The 14625-nt window shown below is 33.3% G+C and overlaps 3 protein-coding genes and 1 non-coding gene across 4 annotated transcripts; all 4 read left to right on the forward strand.

Moving 5' to 3' along the window:
* Window positions 1–588: 588 nt before the first annotated feature.
* Window positions 589–4715, forward strand: LOC145563538 (uncharacterized). The gene is made up of 9 exons (XM_081623985.1): window positions 589–781; window positions 1599–1719; window positions 1798–1865; window positions 2256–2315; window positions 2451–2609; window positions 3253–3399; window positions 3759–3973; window positions 4112–4220; window positions 4301–4715. Exons 1-9 carry the CDS (start codon window positions 644–646, stop codon window positions 4382–4384), a joined length of 1101 nt encoding a protein of 366 aa, XP_081480111.1. The 5' UTR covers window positions 589–643; the 3' UTR covers window positions 4385–4715.
* Window positions 4716–4900: 185 nt separating this feature from the next.
* Window positions 4901–4972, forward strand: TRNAP-AGG (transfer RNA proline (anticodon AGG)). Its single transcript has one exon. It is a non-coding gene; the product is annotated as a tRNA-Pro (tRNA).
* Window positions 4973–5340: 368 nt separating this feature from the next.
* On the forward strand, window positions 5341–8789 carry LOC145563539 (ureide permease 1-like). The gene is made up of 8 exons (XM_081623986.1): window positions 5341–5518; window positions 6315–6570; window positions 6744–6888; window positions 6974–7148; window positions 7318–7397; window positions 7498–7595; window positions 7710–8084; window positions 8202–8789. Exons 2-8 carry the CDS (start codon window positions 6334–6336, stop codon window positions 8355–8357), a joined length of 1266 nt encoding a protein of 421 aa, XP_081480112.1. The 5' UTR covers window positions 5341–5518; window positions 6315–6333; the 3' UTR covers window positions 8358–8789.
* A 1518-nt stretch (window positions 8790–10307) lies between these two features.
* Window positions 10308–13670, forward strand: LOC145563540 (ureide permease 2-like). The gene is made up of 7 exons (XM_081623987.1): window positions 10308–10558; window positions 11162–11473; window positions 12118–12256; window positions 12354–12528; window positions 12638–12746; window positions 12930–13304; window positions 13399–13670. Exons 2-7 carry the CDS (start codon window positions 11237–11239, stop codon window positions 13549–13551), a joined length of 1188 nt encoding a protein of 395 aa, XP_081480113.1. The 5' UTR covers window positions 10308–10558; window positions 11162–11236; the 3' UTR covers window positions 13552–13670.
* The last annotated feature ends 955 nt before the right edge of the window (window positions 13671–14625 follow it).

Consider the following 14625-nt stretch of genomic DNA (forward strand, 5'->3'; position numbering starts at 1 on the left):
TATAATCAAAGACCACTAATCCGTAGTTAAAAATCACTAATTAATAAGTTCAGTTCAGTTCAGTTCAGTTCAGTTCAGCTCAGCTCAGCTCAGCTCAGTTCAGTTCAGTTCAGTTCAGTTCAGTTGATTTCAGTCAATCAAAACAGGCCCTAAAAATATAATGTTATATGATCAATTTGCATTATTCTAAAAGTAGATCATGAAAGCGGTGACTCAATTAGCTTGCTTTACTTCTTGATTCACCGACCACATTCACAATGCGCTTTTTTAAAGAACACTTAAATTCATTACCATTATCGTAATTCATAACCAACCACCACATATATATATTTAACACATCCGAGTATTTTATTGAAATTGTTTGTAATTTTCATAGTCGTTACGGAGTACAAGCACTCGTCTTACTCCGCACTCACAAAGACTAGTAGGCTGCTAACTTACTACGTACAATACCAAATCTACCAATCTCACTATCACAGAAACAAAATAAACCTCTTTGAGTCTTTGGTCAACATATATATAGAAATAAATAAAGTATAAATAGACTCAAAGTTGAGTGGTAGAAATTGTGACTTTGTGAGTGTTCCCAACAAGTAACCAATTCAAGGAAGTTGCCAAGAAATACACCAAAACCAATTAACACATGGACCCTTTACTGCAGCAGCAGCAACAAACACCTGCGCAACGCCCACCTCAGCCTCCCGCCGGTGGTGGCGGCGGCAGTGGCCCGATCTCCGGCATCTTACCTCTGCTCTTCTTTATCGTTGCTGCCTTCACTGCGGTACTTTCTCTCTCTTTAATCATCGTTTACTTTAGTTTTTCTCTGCGGACTTTTATCGATCACATTCTGTGCATTTCAATTGTTCGAGTTTAAATTTGTTCCAGTATTAATTCTTCGATTTTAATCTGTTAAAATTGATGAAATGTGGCTTCAATTTGATCTCATTTCGCCCTGTTAGGTTTATTTTATCTGTTGATTGAGTGATCAAATCCATGAAATTATTTGTATTTTTTTTTTTTTAAAAAGGGTTTCAATTTCTAGGGTTCATTTTCGAATATATACTTTGCTTCATAAGATTAACCAGATATATAAAGGAAATCGAGTTTAGATTCTTTTTACAGTATTTATAATTCTATTTTTTTTTTTTTTTTGGTGCAAAGTTAAATTTGGTTAAATTGAGCTAGTAGTAATTGTTTTAATCATTCTTTAAAAAATCTTCAATAATTCCTTGTGTTTGCTAATAAGTAAAAATTTTCAGTTGTTGGTAATAATTGCACCAAATATAATGAATGATCATTAGTTTTTTGATCATGTTCAAAGGAAGAAAATGAGGAATTCATTGATTGGGTATAAAAATTTACTACAACAACAACAATCAGAGATTTAATTAGATATTACAAGTATATATATACAGTCGCAAAATCTTGATTGTTTTTATTGTGTTCATCAAGGAGATTGACCAGCCATGGTCGGGTTTCAGTTAGGTTTATCTAGGGACATGGTTGTATTGAAAAATATCATACTAAGCACTTGTGTGGGATTGTCTTGTGTTTGTTTGGAATAGTAATTTGTATGATATGCTGTGGAAACTTGGCAGGTTGTGCTTTCTTCTACGTCAACAAACAAGATCAGCTTGACGATCTTGCACCAAGTGCCTGAAGGTCATGTTGGTGTTTACTGGAGAGGGGGTGCCCTGCTCAAAACAATTACTGATCCTGGTGTGAATTTGCGTTTTTTGTAACCTTTTATGTTTTCCATTAATGTTTTGTGCAAAACATCTGATTAATTTGAAACAGGTTTTCACTGGAAGCTGCCTATAATCACTCATTATGAACCTATACAAGTGACACTTCAGACTGACCAGGTAGTTCTACTAGTCCTCTTTGGTCTCTTGTCTGTCTTGATTCAGCAGTGTGCTTATGCTTTCTTATTTTCCAGTCGAATTTGCTACCACCTCTATCCCATAAAATAGCGTCCATTTCCATTTCATGGACATACCTAAAAACCTTTGACGAATAATTCTCATGTGTCATATTGTTAGATTCGTCTTAATATGTAATTTTATAATATCAGTTTTTTTTTTTAATAGTTTTTGTTAACATGTAATTAAAGATATTGATGGTCAAAGCTACATCTTCAAAAACGGGGAAAATGAAATTGGCACGATATTATGGAATGGTGCAAGTATTTGATATCAAAAGGTGGCACAAAAAGAATATATAATTGTATTGACTTTTCAAGTTGTACTTTGTAGGTTAGAAATATTCCATGTGGCACAAAAGGAGGTGTTATGATCAACTTCAACAGGATAGAGGTATGCTTAATTACTTGGAGGTTCTTTGCATTAGTATCATTGCTCCATATCAATTGGTGTTACTGATTTTTGCCTTTTCAAGTTGAGTTGTATTGCTGTATATTCTGTGGAACTTAGTTATAATATTATGTTCAGGTTGTCAACAGGCTGAACAAGGACGCTGTATATGATACTCTTCTGAATTATGGTGTGCACTATGATAAGACATGGATATATGACAAAATTCATCATGAGATCAATCAATTCTGCAGTTCCCATGCTCTTCAACAAGTTTATATTGATATGTTTGATCAGGTGAGCAACGTAATTACAAGAATGACGCTTCTGATTTTTTTTGGTGCTATATAATAACTACTATTTTGTAAAATTTGAAAGTAGCTATACTGCTTCAAAATTAAGGCCTTAATCGATTGGAACCATTAGAGAGGTTTTAGGAAGAGGGCCTCTTGTCTGTCTGTTTAAATCGCTTTCCCTAGCTATATATATAACAACAAGAATGACCATACATTAAGGATATTGCTTATGATGAGTATTTTGGAGGTCGATGGACCTTTTACCATAAGGCCTTAACCGATTGGAACCATTAGAGAGGTTTTATTTTGCTAGCACCTGAACTAAATGTGGAGAAATTCTTACCATAAAAACATAGTCGTGATGCTTTTTAGGAAAGCTGCAGTTGAAGAAATGTAGAACAGAAAATGCACGAAGTATCTTGGGGTCATCCACTTTCTAGAACCTAGACTCAATCATTAAAAAAAAAACCCTACTTATATGTAAGCTGCTAGCTAGAAGCTGCCAACTCTTGATTGATCACTTCTCTTCTGCTATGCTTGTTCCTATTCCAATGTTGTGTCTGGTATTCACAATTTTTACCTATACTTGTAAGCTCAGCTGAAAGTCTGCATTTTTTTAACCACTGTTGTCATATCTTATGCAGATTGATGAAAGGATGAAAGATGCTCTCCAGGGTGACTGTACTCGTTACGCTCCTGGTGTTGAGATCATCAGTGTCCGTGTCACAAAACCTACCATTCCGGAGAGTATAAGGCATAATTATGAACAGATGGAGGAAGAAAGGACAAAGGTACATCAACTGGATCTGTTTATGACTTCGTCTCTGGAGTGAAATTTTCTTTTATATTGGGATTGGGGAACTAAAATGCAGATTCTTTTGTAGGCAGATTTTATGATAGTTTGGTCCCTTGCTTAGGAGCGGAAAGAATGTTTTTTATTCTTATCGTCATGATTGCAGGATTGTAGCTGTTCTTCTTTTGTTTCTGTCAAGTTTTTCTTAGGTCGAACTTTAGAGGGACCTTATTTTTTTGTAAATTTTTATTTTTTCTCCCTGATTTGCCATGGATGGTTTATTTTTGCTACATCTCATTAGCTCTTTGTGTTTCATGCATTTTACTATTTTAAATCTTAATCTCTGCCGTCTCTCAGGCTTTAATAGCTATTGAGAAACAAAAGGTTGCTGAGAAGGAGGCAGAGACACAGAAAAAAATTGCTATTTCTGAGGCAGAAAAGAACTCATTTGTGAGCAAGATCATCATGGAGCAAAAGCTGATGGAAAAGGAAAGTGCCAGAAGCCAGCAACAAATTGATAATGAGATGAATTTAGCTCGGGAAAAGAGCATGGCTGATGCTTACTACTACAGGTGAATCTCTCTACTCCAGGAAGCCCTCGGTACATTTGCCGAGGAGGGGGTGAATTTCCCAGCAGTTATGCCACTCATGATTTTAATCTTACAAAACACCATTAATGTTGATGTTGATATCGATGTCTGCTTTTCCAGATTGGTAAAAGAGGCTGAAGCTAACACTTTGAAGCTAACACCCCAGTATCTTGAGCTCAGATTTATTGAAGCAATATCAAATAATACCAAAATGTATTTTGGAGATAAGGTAGTCTAACCATACCAGCTAAAGATCACTTTACTTGCCTTAATTATTTATGAAATTTTACTCAGTTGTTTGCTCTGCAGATACCAAACATGGTTTTCGACCAGAAGTTGCTGGGAAATTTCCTGGAAAGCGTGGCTAAAATGCCAAGGAAAGAAGCTTTTTAAGCAAGCAGACCATCAGTGTGGTCAGATTCACCTGGGTGCAGCAGAGCTTATCGACCAAATGGATCATGCATCAAATTAACTATCGAAGGGATATGGATCTCTAGTTTCCGGATTGCTTTGCTCATACGCGAATCTAAAACTTCTAAATGTTCTTTTGTTCTTTTTGCTATAATTTTTTCGAGGGTGGTTTGACAGTTTCATATGAATAGTGATATGCATAGGCTAGTAAAGATAAACAGGAGGAACAAAAAATGATAAGGGTGTTGTACCTTTCTTTCATATGTTTTGCACATTCTCTCTTCTTTATCCTCAAATTTTGACACTCTGTAAAGTACTTAAGTGTGTCATTTTCCTTGTGTTATCTACTGTAAATCAATGAAAAAGCTTGTAAGAAACATAATACCAAGTCTACTTTATTTCTTTCTCATTTTTTTTTTAATTATTTTGTTAAATTTATAATATTTGAATGAAAACCAAAGATAGATAAAAATAACCAGGTATAAATTATCATCAAATGGGCATTTGGTCTAGTGGTATGATTCTCGCTTAGGGTGCGAGAGGTCCCGAGTTCAATTCTCGGAATGCCCCTATATTTTTTTAACAACCACCCCCTTTTTCCAAACATCACTTCAAAATGACGTACCAATGATCATATTATCAATGTTTGACTTTGAAAAATTAAGCAAATCATTAACGACTAATCGCACTTTATTTTGTACTTATGTTGTATTATAAATTACTTAAGCAAGTACTGTTTCTTAAAACGTGTAAAACTGTCCATAATTCGAGCCAAACTAACCAATCATAACAACTCATAATATAATTATAAAATTATAATTTTCAAAACATACAACCTCATTTATTTTGTCACACCCTTTAAATGAAGACAAAAAACCCATTTATATATAAATTGATTTACAAATAGCCAAAGTTGCCAATTAGCATACCTCAAAAAAGATCCAGATTCTGGGTGTTTTTGCTAATTTTAAGGTTTTATTCATGATTCTGTACTGTTTTAACTACATTTACAGAATCTCACCATTTCTAAAACAAAGTTACGTACTTTTTATAGATTCATTGTCGTGTTCTTCCTTTAAGCATTGATTCAATCTTCTTCTTCAACAAATTTTATTGGTATGCAGCATTTTCTCTCTCCTCTTTTTATTATTTCTGCTTTTTATTTTTTAGATAAGCTTATCTTAATCTTATTGCATCTGGGGTTTTGACCATATGTTTTTAAGAACATTTTATTTTTGGGGATTTATAATCTTAATTATTGATAAGTTTAGTAATTCTTAATCCGGTGTTATCTTCATCAATTTCATACGTGTCAAATTTGAGTCAAAGTTGGAAATTAGTTTGTTCTTTATGTAGAAAAAACTGTGAAGCTTTCATTTGAGTCTGGAATTCAAAAACTTAGGGAGGTTGTAAATTTTGTTATGTCTATGGTTTTACTAAAATATCCATCATCATCAATAGTGACGCGACTATTATTTATATTATTACTTTATTAGTCTGTATTATTGTTATTGTTTTATTTGGTATTATATGCATTGATTATTAATTAATTCGGTAGACAAATTAGAAGATAGATCAACTTATCCAAATTGAGTAATCCATGTAATAAAAGCAAGATCAATTTTTTTTTGAACGGATAAAAGCAAGATCAATTGATTGATTGATTCAATGTATTCTATCTATTATTGTTGTTATAGGATGAAGATCTACAAAAATGGTAGTTAATGTTTATCTATTAGACCTTCAAATCTTCCATATTCAAAATAATGATCTTATCCTTAGAAAAAAATAAAAGTCAAAACGATATTTTTGGGGGCATATATAAAGTGGGCGAATAAAAGGGTTTTACGAAGAATTTTCTAAGTTGCATTATATTGGTTTTTTCATGACTTAGAAAATATAATTTGTGCAGGTGAGATCGATAATTGAAGATGTATCTGGTAGAGAGCAAAATAGGAGCTATATTTTGCATGCTACTCTCTTTGTTCTTCCTCGGGACATGGCCTGCTATACTGGCTTACCTCGAAAGGCGTGGCCGTCTTCCTCAGCATACTTACCTTGATTATGCTATTACCAATCTCTTAGCTGCTATCTTTATAGCACTTACTTTAGGTGAGATTGGAGAAAGCAAACCAGACATGCCTAATTTCTTAACTCAATTGTTTGAGGTAACTAACTTTCTTTTGCTTTTAACTTGATTCCCCACATTTTCGTGTTAGAAACTTGTTTTCAGTCTATGGATCATTGGATCTCGTTTCATATTAGTTGACACATTTCATTTAGGCACGTTTGCCAACACATATTTTTAGATGTTTCAATCTTGTATATAATAATGTGACAGCTACCAGATAATTGGCCCTCGGCGTGTTTTGCAATGGCTGGTGGAGTTGCTCTTAGTGTAGGAAATTTATCTATACAGTATGCTATGGCTTTAGCTGGATTATCAGTTGTCGAGGTTGTAAGTGCTAGCATCACCGTTGTCTTAGGTTCGTGTTATTATATCCATTCTACTCCTTTAGTCTAGCATTGGAACAAATGAAATTGATACATTATTGTTTTGTACATTAACAGGAACCACAGTGAACTATTTTCTGGATGACAGAATAAACAAGGCAGAAATCCTGTTCCCTGGAGTAGGGTGTTTTTTGATTGCAGTCTTCCTGGGTTCGGCTGTTCACAAATCTAATGATGCTGATAATACTGTAAAACTTAAAAATATGGATAGTAAACTCGAAGAAGAGGAAAGGTATACATTGTCTGCACTATGATAAAGAACTCATTCAATTCCATTAGGAATTACTTGGGACAATATTTAAGAAGTGTGAAACTTTATACATGCGCTCATTTGCTATGAGGTATAGTAGTGTACTAGTAGTAACAATTTGTCGAATTGTGTACATGAAACAATATTTCAGACTTGTGATGTCATCCACTACGACTTTTGACAGGAAATCCGACATTTCAGCCTCAGATGGAGCATCTTCTGCTCATAAAGGTTGACAAGTTAGGATAATTTATGTTACATATTGTGCATATATGGATGCCACTCGACTAGGAGTAGGAATAGAATATCTCAACTTCCTCTTTGCTTTCAGTTCCTATGGACCTTGAAAAGGCAAATGGAAGTACAAAGGAGCCGGAGTTTGGGACTGCTAAGTTCCTCATTCAACTCGAAGAAAAAAGATCCATTAAGGTCAGTGGTTTAAATTAATTAGTCTTGATTGTGGTTGTTTTTGATGATGATTTAGCCTAAATTTCTAACAGCTAATGCTTCAGTTAACTCACTTGTTATGTGATCCATTTGCAGGTGTTTGGCCGGAGTATTTGGATTGGTTTAGCATTAACTTTTTTTGCTGGAATTTGTTACTCCTTTTTCTCTCCTCTGTTCAATGTGGCAACCAATGATCAGTTTCACAGATTGAAGAAAGGGGTGCCTCATTTGGTTGTATATACCGCTTTTTTCTACTTCTCCGTCTCCTCTTTTGCTATTGCACTCATCTTGAATGTCATCTTTCTATTTCACCCTATCCTTGGCTTGCCAAAGTCATCATTTGAGGCTTACTTTAAGGACTGGAATGGTCGAGGTTGGGCCCTTTTGGCTGGTTTGTTCTGTGGTTTCGGAAATGGTCTACAGTTCATGGGAGGTCAGGCTGCAGGATATGCTGCAGCTGATGCAGTTCAGGTCAGTCAAAGGCTAGTGATGTAGATCAGACAGGATTACTGATTTCTTGTTATTGCCTCACACCAATTACAATTTTGTATTAACAATTTATTTGATTGTTGGTGTGTCAATTATCAGGCACTTCCATTGGTGAGCACCTTTTGGGGTGTAGTAGCTTTTGGAGAATACAGGAAATCCTCAAGGAAAACATACACACTACTATTTAGCATGCTGTCAATGTTCATCATCGCGGTTGCAATCCTCATGGCATCATCTGGGCACAGAAAGTCATAATCTGGCATCAGACAATGTCCTAAATTGTTGCAGTCTAGAGTCTACTGAAGAAGATGATGCACAAATAATGATTCATTGGCGGTTATTCGTTGTTTAGTCTGGGAATGTGTAACAAGTTTAGATGAAATTTGTTTAAATGTTTTCTTACTTAGTTTCTAGCCAAGGAAAATGGTGGATAGATTGGTTGGAAGTAGCTAAGAATTGCCAAAGTTTTCTTGAAAGTAGTAGCTGTTTGAAAATTAGAGGAATACTGAAGAAATTTGTGAAGTAATTTGCATAAACTCCTTGGTAATTCTAAAATCCATTGGTTTTGATGCAAATACATGTTCCCTTTGTATACTTAGCTTATAATAATGAAATACATGTATATTGTTTTTCTTTCCCTTTTAGTGGTGAAAGAGAAGGCAGAGTCCCATAATATACTTGAATTGAAACTGCATTTTGTTTTGTTTTGGTTTTTCTCTTGCATTTGTTAGTTACGTATTGCAAGTGATAGATCATATGTGATGTGCCACTTCCAACATCCACTTTTTTTAAACTCGCAATTGTTTAAAAAAAGGAACATAAGTTGTTCACATTGAGTACGAGTCGTGTCAATTATGCTACTCCACATATTAATTGTGAGTTTTGTTTATCAGACTTTGAGTTTGTTATAGTTGAAGTCATTGTCAATTAGCATATTATGATAAAGTCTTCGTATGCTAGATATATCCGTTTCCAAGTCTTGTTAATTCATCATTTAATTTCAAATAATGTTCTACTTCTACTTTGAGCTATTTCAAATCAAATACGTAATCAAATATAAGACGTTTTCATCAAATCTAGTCGCTATTTTGCTAACCATAATATACTTGCACACACTTGCATATATTACAAGTATACTGTGACATATTTAGGATTTTATGGGTGCTGAGTCACCGTCATCCATTGATCCAAAAATTGGATTTTGTAAAGGATGATTTTGTGATGGATCGAAGGATGAATTTGTGGAGGAAGAGGATGAATTTTAGGACTAAATAAACTTGTTATATCACATGTATTTTTCCTTTTCACTTTAAAAATTAAGTTACAATTCTAATGAGATTAATTGATATTACTCGTATAATATAGGTTACAATTATGGACTCATGGGTTCGGACTTTTGGAGTTATGGAACATTGCATAAGATAATTAGTTAATTGATGTAGTATATACTTTGATTTTAATGAAAAGAAAAAAAAATTCTGTCAAAGCTTTTACTGCTGAACCACGAAGCTTCACATGTGACACTCTTGCTTTAATTAATAATTGGAAAAATTGTCAAAAATAATACAAACTTTGAATAATCCGTCAAAGACAAGTCAAACTTTTAATTATTTTTGAATAATGTAAACTTTGAGGGGTATCTGCTTTAAACAAATTAAAACCGATCAGTTACCTCATGAACAAGTTATATGGAACACGTGATATTGTATTATTTTTTAAAAACTATTAAACAACTTTATAAGATAAATAAAAAAATTAATTGGGTAAATAAGTTATAGGTAAAATAACTTTTTTATAGCGGATATCCCTCAAAATTTGTATTATTTAAAAATAATTAAAAAATTAACTTATTTTTAACGGATTACTCAAAATTTGTATTACTTTTGACAATTTTTCCTAATTGACCCTTAAACTTTCTGGGTTACGAGTGTAAACAAAGATGGGCCCGCCATTGCAAGTATACAACAATTACTCAAGATTGTCTAAGCAAGTGGGACCAAATAACTGAAAGGTATGTTGAGAAATCTTACAATAATAGCCAAAACTCATAAATGCCCACTTAAATTGACTCATAATAAGTGGGCTGTTACTAATAATACTGAGAATCAGTAAATATAAGGCAACAAAAAGATTCTACCTTTTCAAAAGATTCCATGCAGTCAAATTCCAAAGTCAACGGATCCCCATTTCATAGCAATGATCATCCAATCACAAAATTACTTCTCCAAACAAAATTTCTTTTAAAATCACCAATTTACAGTTTTCAAATATCTGTCAATCTCAATCCACCTACCCACTATATACAGTAGTAGTAAAACTATTTTAGTCAAATTTTATATCCAAAACTCCATTATCATCATCATCATCATCATCACAAAAAAAATAAAATAAAATAAAAATGGTTTAGTAAATAATACTCTGTTTCAAATTTTCAATCAATATCACATCAATTTTGGGTAAGCTTTCTTGTTTAAATTATAGTACAAAGTATTAATTATAATTTTGTTTGTTTTCATTGGATATTTAATTTTGTTATGAATTGATTGATGTTTGTTTTCTATGAAATGTATCATGTCATCTTTCTTTTCTGTGGGGTTATCCTTTTCTAATTATAATGCTTGTTTCCTATTACTGAATAATTATTGTTTTCATTTTTTCTCAAAATGGTGAGTTTCGTAAGATTGAGTTCTTATCATAAAATTTATATTATTTATTTTTGTTTTGCTTGCTGAATTTTATGATTTTTTTTTGAAAATTTGTGTGTGTATATATATATATATATATATATATATATATATATATATATATATATATATATATATATATATATATTTTTCCTCCTTTTCTTAGATCTGGGAATTTTGAATTATTATACAATGCTCAAAAAAAAAAAAAAAAAAAAAAAAAAAGCACTCTAGATCATTGGGTATTTTATCAAGGATTTCAAGATTGAATTTTGTTGATTCTAAATAGAAAAAGATTGAATTTTTAGTTGTAAAGTGTATGTGCTTAATATTTTCTGATGATTAATGACAATAAATGTGTAATATGATGATCAGGAGGAGTTTAAGGAAGCAAGTTTACTAGTATTTGATCAGAAGATAGTTTTAAGGAGTTTGTCAAGTGGGTTAGAAATGTTTCTAGTAGAGAGCAAAGGAGGGGCAATAGCTTGTATGCTCTTGTCATTGTTGTTCTTGGGTACATGGCCTGCTGTATTAGCCTTCCTTGAAAGGCGAGGCCGGCTTCCGCAACATACTTATCTTGATTACTCCATTACCAATCTCTTGGCTGCTGTGATCATTGCCCTTACTCTTGGTCAGATGGGGGATGCCAAACCTGGAATGCCTAATTTCATCACCCAACTTTATCAGGTCACCTAACTTGTTTTATTTTGCTCATTTTAATATAAATTGATGAAATTTTTTAGACATTATTTGAAAATTGAATGGTTATACTTGTACATGACCTTGTTCTGTAACTTCTGTTTGTTTATAAGCAAGATATTTGCTCTTTTTTGTGATACATGACAAATGAGGAGATCAAAATGAATTGAATACTTGTGCTTCGTAAAGGATAAATCGCAACATAATGACCATTAAAATTTGGATAATGATATATGTAGCCCTTTATGGTTACAAATAAACATTTGATGGCTTTTCAAAATTGATACTCCGTACTTTGAATTAGTTTAGGATATTCATGACAAAACGAAATCATGATTTCTCTGGAGAACATTACTAAGTCAATATGTTGCAAGCTTGCAATTAATTTTGGGAAGGAATGCTCATTTATTCATTAGAAGATTTGATGGGAGGAATTCTTTAATTTTTTTTGGTTCTTTCCTTTCATCAAATAAGATGTAATATGGCTTTTAATTTAAGAATTTGACTAACTGATGCATCAGTCAGTAGAATCAGCAGAAACATAACTTTATGCAATTAACTAATCAATAGTCTGTGTATTTTTTTACAGAACTAGTGATGATTTAAAACATTTTTAAGGTTATTTGTTGCAGGATAACTGGCCCTCAGTGTTATTCGCAATGGTTGGTGGAGTAGTCCTCAGTATCGGAAATCTGTCCACACAATATGCTTGGGCATTAGTAGGTTTATCAGTAGTAGAGGTGGTCTCTTCTAGCATTACTGTTGTAATAGGTATTTTCCTTCTGTTCTTAGCTCAATCTTTTCATTTTAAAAGTCGAGGATGTTTGTTACTGAAATGTTCACTACTGTCTGCTTTCAATAATTACAGGAACTACACTAAACTATTTTCTGGATGACAAAATTAACAAGGCTTACATACTTTTCCCTGGTGTCGTGTGTTTTTTGATTGCTGTCATATTGGGATCACTTGTTCACTCATCTAATGCATCAGATAACAAGAAAAAGCTCAGTCATTTGTCAAGTGGTTATGAAGACAAAGTAGTGTATATCTCACTTCTTTTCTTGTTCTGTTTTTTCATCATACAGTAACAGTAGTCAGTAGCTTGGTTTCCGTTCATATACAATGTTATTAACACAGTCGAAATTTAACAGCAATAACGGTGCTTCAAAGGATCCTGAAAACGGAAAAGAAGTTAAGGTACTGGCACAGTTTGGCACTGCAGAATATCTCATTGAATTAGAGGATAAGAGATCCATAAAGGTACTAGTTATACTAATCAAATATCATCAAATTTGATAGTTACTAGTTAAAAGCGACTAGCAGACTTTAATTACATGTAATGTTTGACTAGCAATTATATATTTTATTGAATGGTTCCGGTGTTTAGTATCATACATTTGTTGATTATTTATCATTGAAATCGTTCAATTCCATCATATGCAGGTGTTTGATAGGAGCATTTGGCTTGGACTCGCTATAACTTTCTTTTCGGGGATCTGCTTCTCTCTGTTCTCTCCAGCTTTCAACCTAGCAACAAATGACCAGTTCCATCTCCTAAAGAAAGGAGTCCCTCATTTGGTGGTTTACACTGCTTTCTTCTACTTCTCAGTCTGTTGTTTTGTGGTTGCCATCGTTCTGAACATCACATTCTTATACCACCCTATATTGAACTTGCCCAAGTCATCGATTAAGGCCTACATAGCAGACTCGAAAGGAAGAGGGTGGGCCTTACTTGCAGGGCTTCTCTGTGGTTTTGGGAATGGTCTTCAGTTCATGGGAGGTCAGGCTGCTGGTTATGCTGCAGCTGATGCAGTTCAGGTATGTCAGATTTCATCCACAGCACGTACAAATCCATGAATTAACTCTAAATACATTACACTAACTTGTATAAATTTTTGGATGTTATTACCAGGCACTTCCTCTGGTTAGCACCTTTTGGGCTGTACTACTATTCGGCGAGTACAGAAAATCTTCAAGAAGAACATATATATTACTAGTTAGCATGTTGTTGATGTTCGTTGTAGCAGTTGGTATCCTGATGGCGTCTTCAGGACATAGGAAATGATTTATTTAGCTTCGAAGAAATTTAGGTATTAGGCATTTTTATACACAAAAGTGCTGATTAATGTTATGAACACTGTCTTAAACATTTGGATGAATAAAAATGTTATATATTCTGTATAAGCATACAAGTAAATCCTAGGGATATAGCTAGGGGGTGAAACATTATTAAAGCATTTTAAGGGAACTGAACTGAACTGAAATGAATATTTTATGAGAGAAAGAAATTAAGAGCTGAACTGAACTGTACTTATTAGAGTTGAACTGAATTGAACTGAAGTGAATTGAAAATAATCTGATGAGAACAGGACCTAAGTGAGAAATTAATCATGCAAAATAGTTAAAATTATACGATATTAACTTTATAAATCATTGTTGAGCTTAGTTAAATTAATTAAGTTATGTTGGAGGAGAGTTTGACTACATAAAACGTCGAATGGACTTAGGGCCTGTTTTCTTCAGCTTAATTTCAGTTCAGTTCAGCTCCAATCAGTTTAGTTCAGTTCCTAATTTCCTTCTCTCATAAACAATTCAATTCAGTTCAATAAATCAGAATAGACCCTTAACATGAATGACACTCTCTTAGAGAAAATAATAGAATATAGGGTGTTTGCTCCATACAATTCTTCAAATTTACTTCATCTTGCACTTTTCAATCAATGTGCCAGTGCCCACCTTTAGCTCTTTTAGGATTGTAACCAGACTAAACTAATCCAACCTTGACTTTTAGATAGTTACTCTTAATTTAATTTAAATTATTTTGCGTTACTTATGTATTTGGTTTAGTCTTAAGGTTATATTATTGTCATGTGGTTATTCAAAAATTATAATAATTATACGGTTTTTCACCATATACTCCTAAAGTTTTGTTTATTCACCACGTACCTCTGAAAATTCGCAAATTCACCATATACCCTAAATTGTTATAAAAATTCACCATACACCCCTAATAACAACATGAGTGAAATTGGGTTAATTATGCATTAAAGCCACTCATCTCCTTTCTCTAGCCACCAAAACCACTCTAAATCTCCATAACCATAACCGTATTATTGTTTTTGAGGTTGAAAGGAAATTT

Source organism: Chenopodium album, chromosome 10 (assembly GCF_948465745.1).
Source record: "Chenopodium album chromosome 10, dcCheAlbu1.1, whole genome shotgun sequence".
NCBI lineage: Eukaryota > Viridiplantae > Streptophyta > Magnoliopsida > Caryophyllales > Amaranthaceae > Chenopodium > Chenopodium album.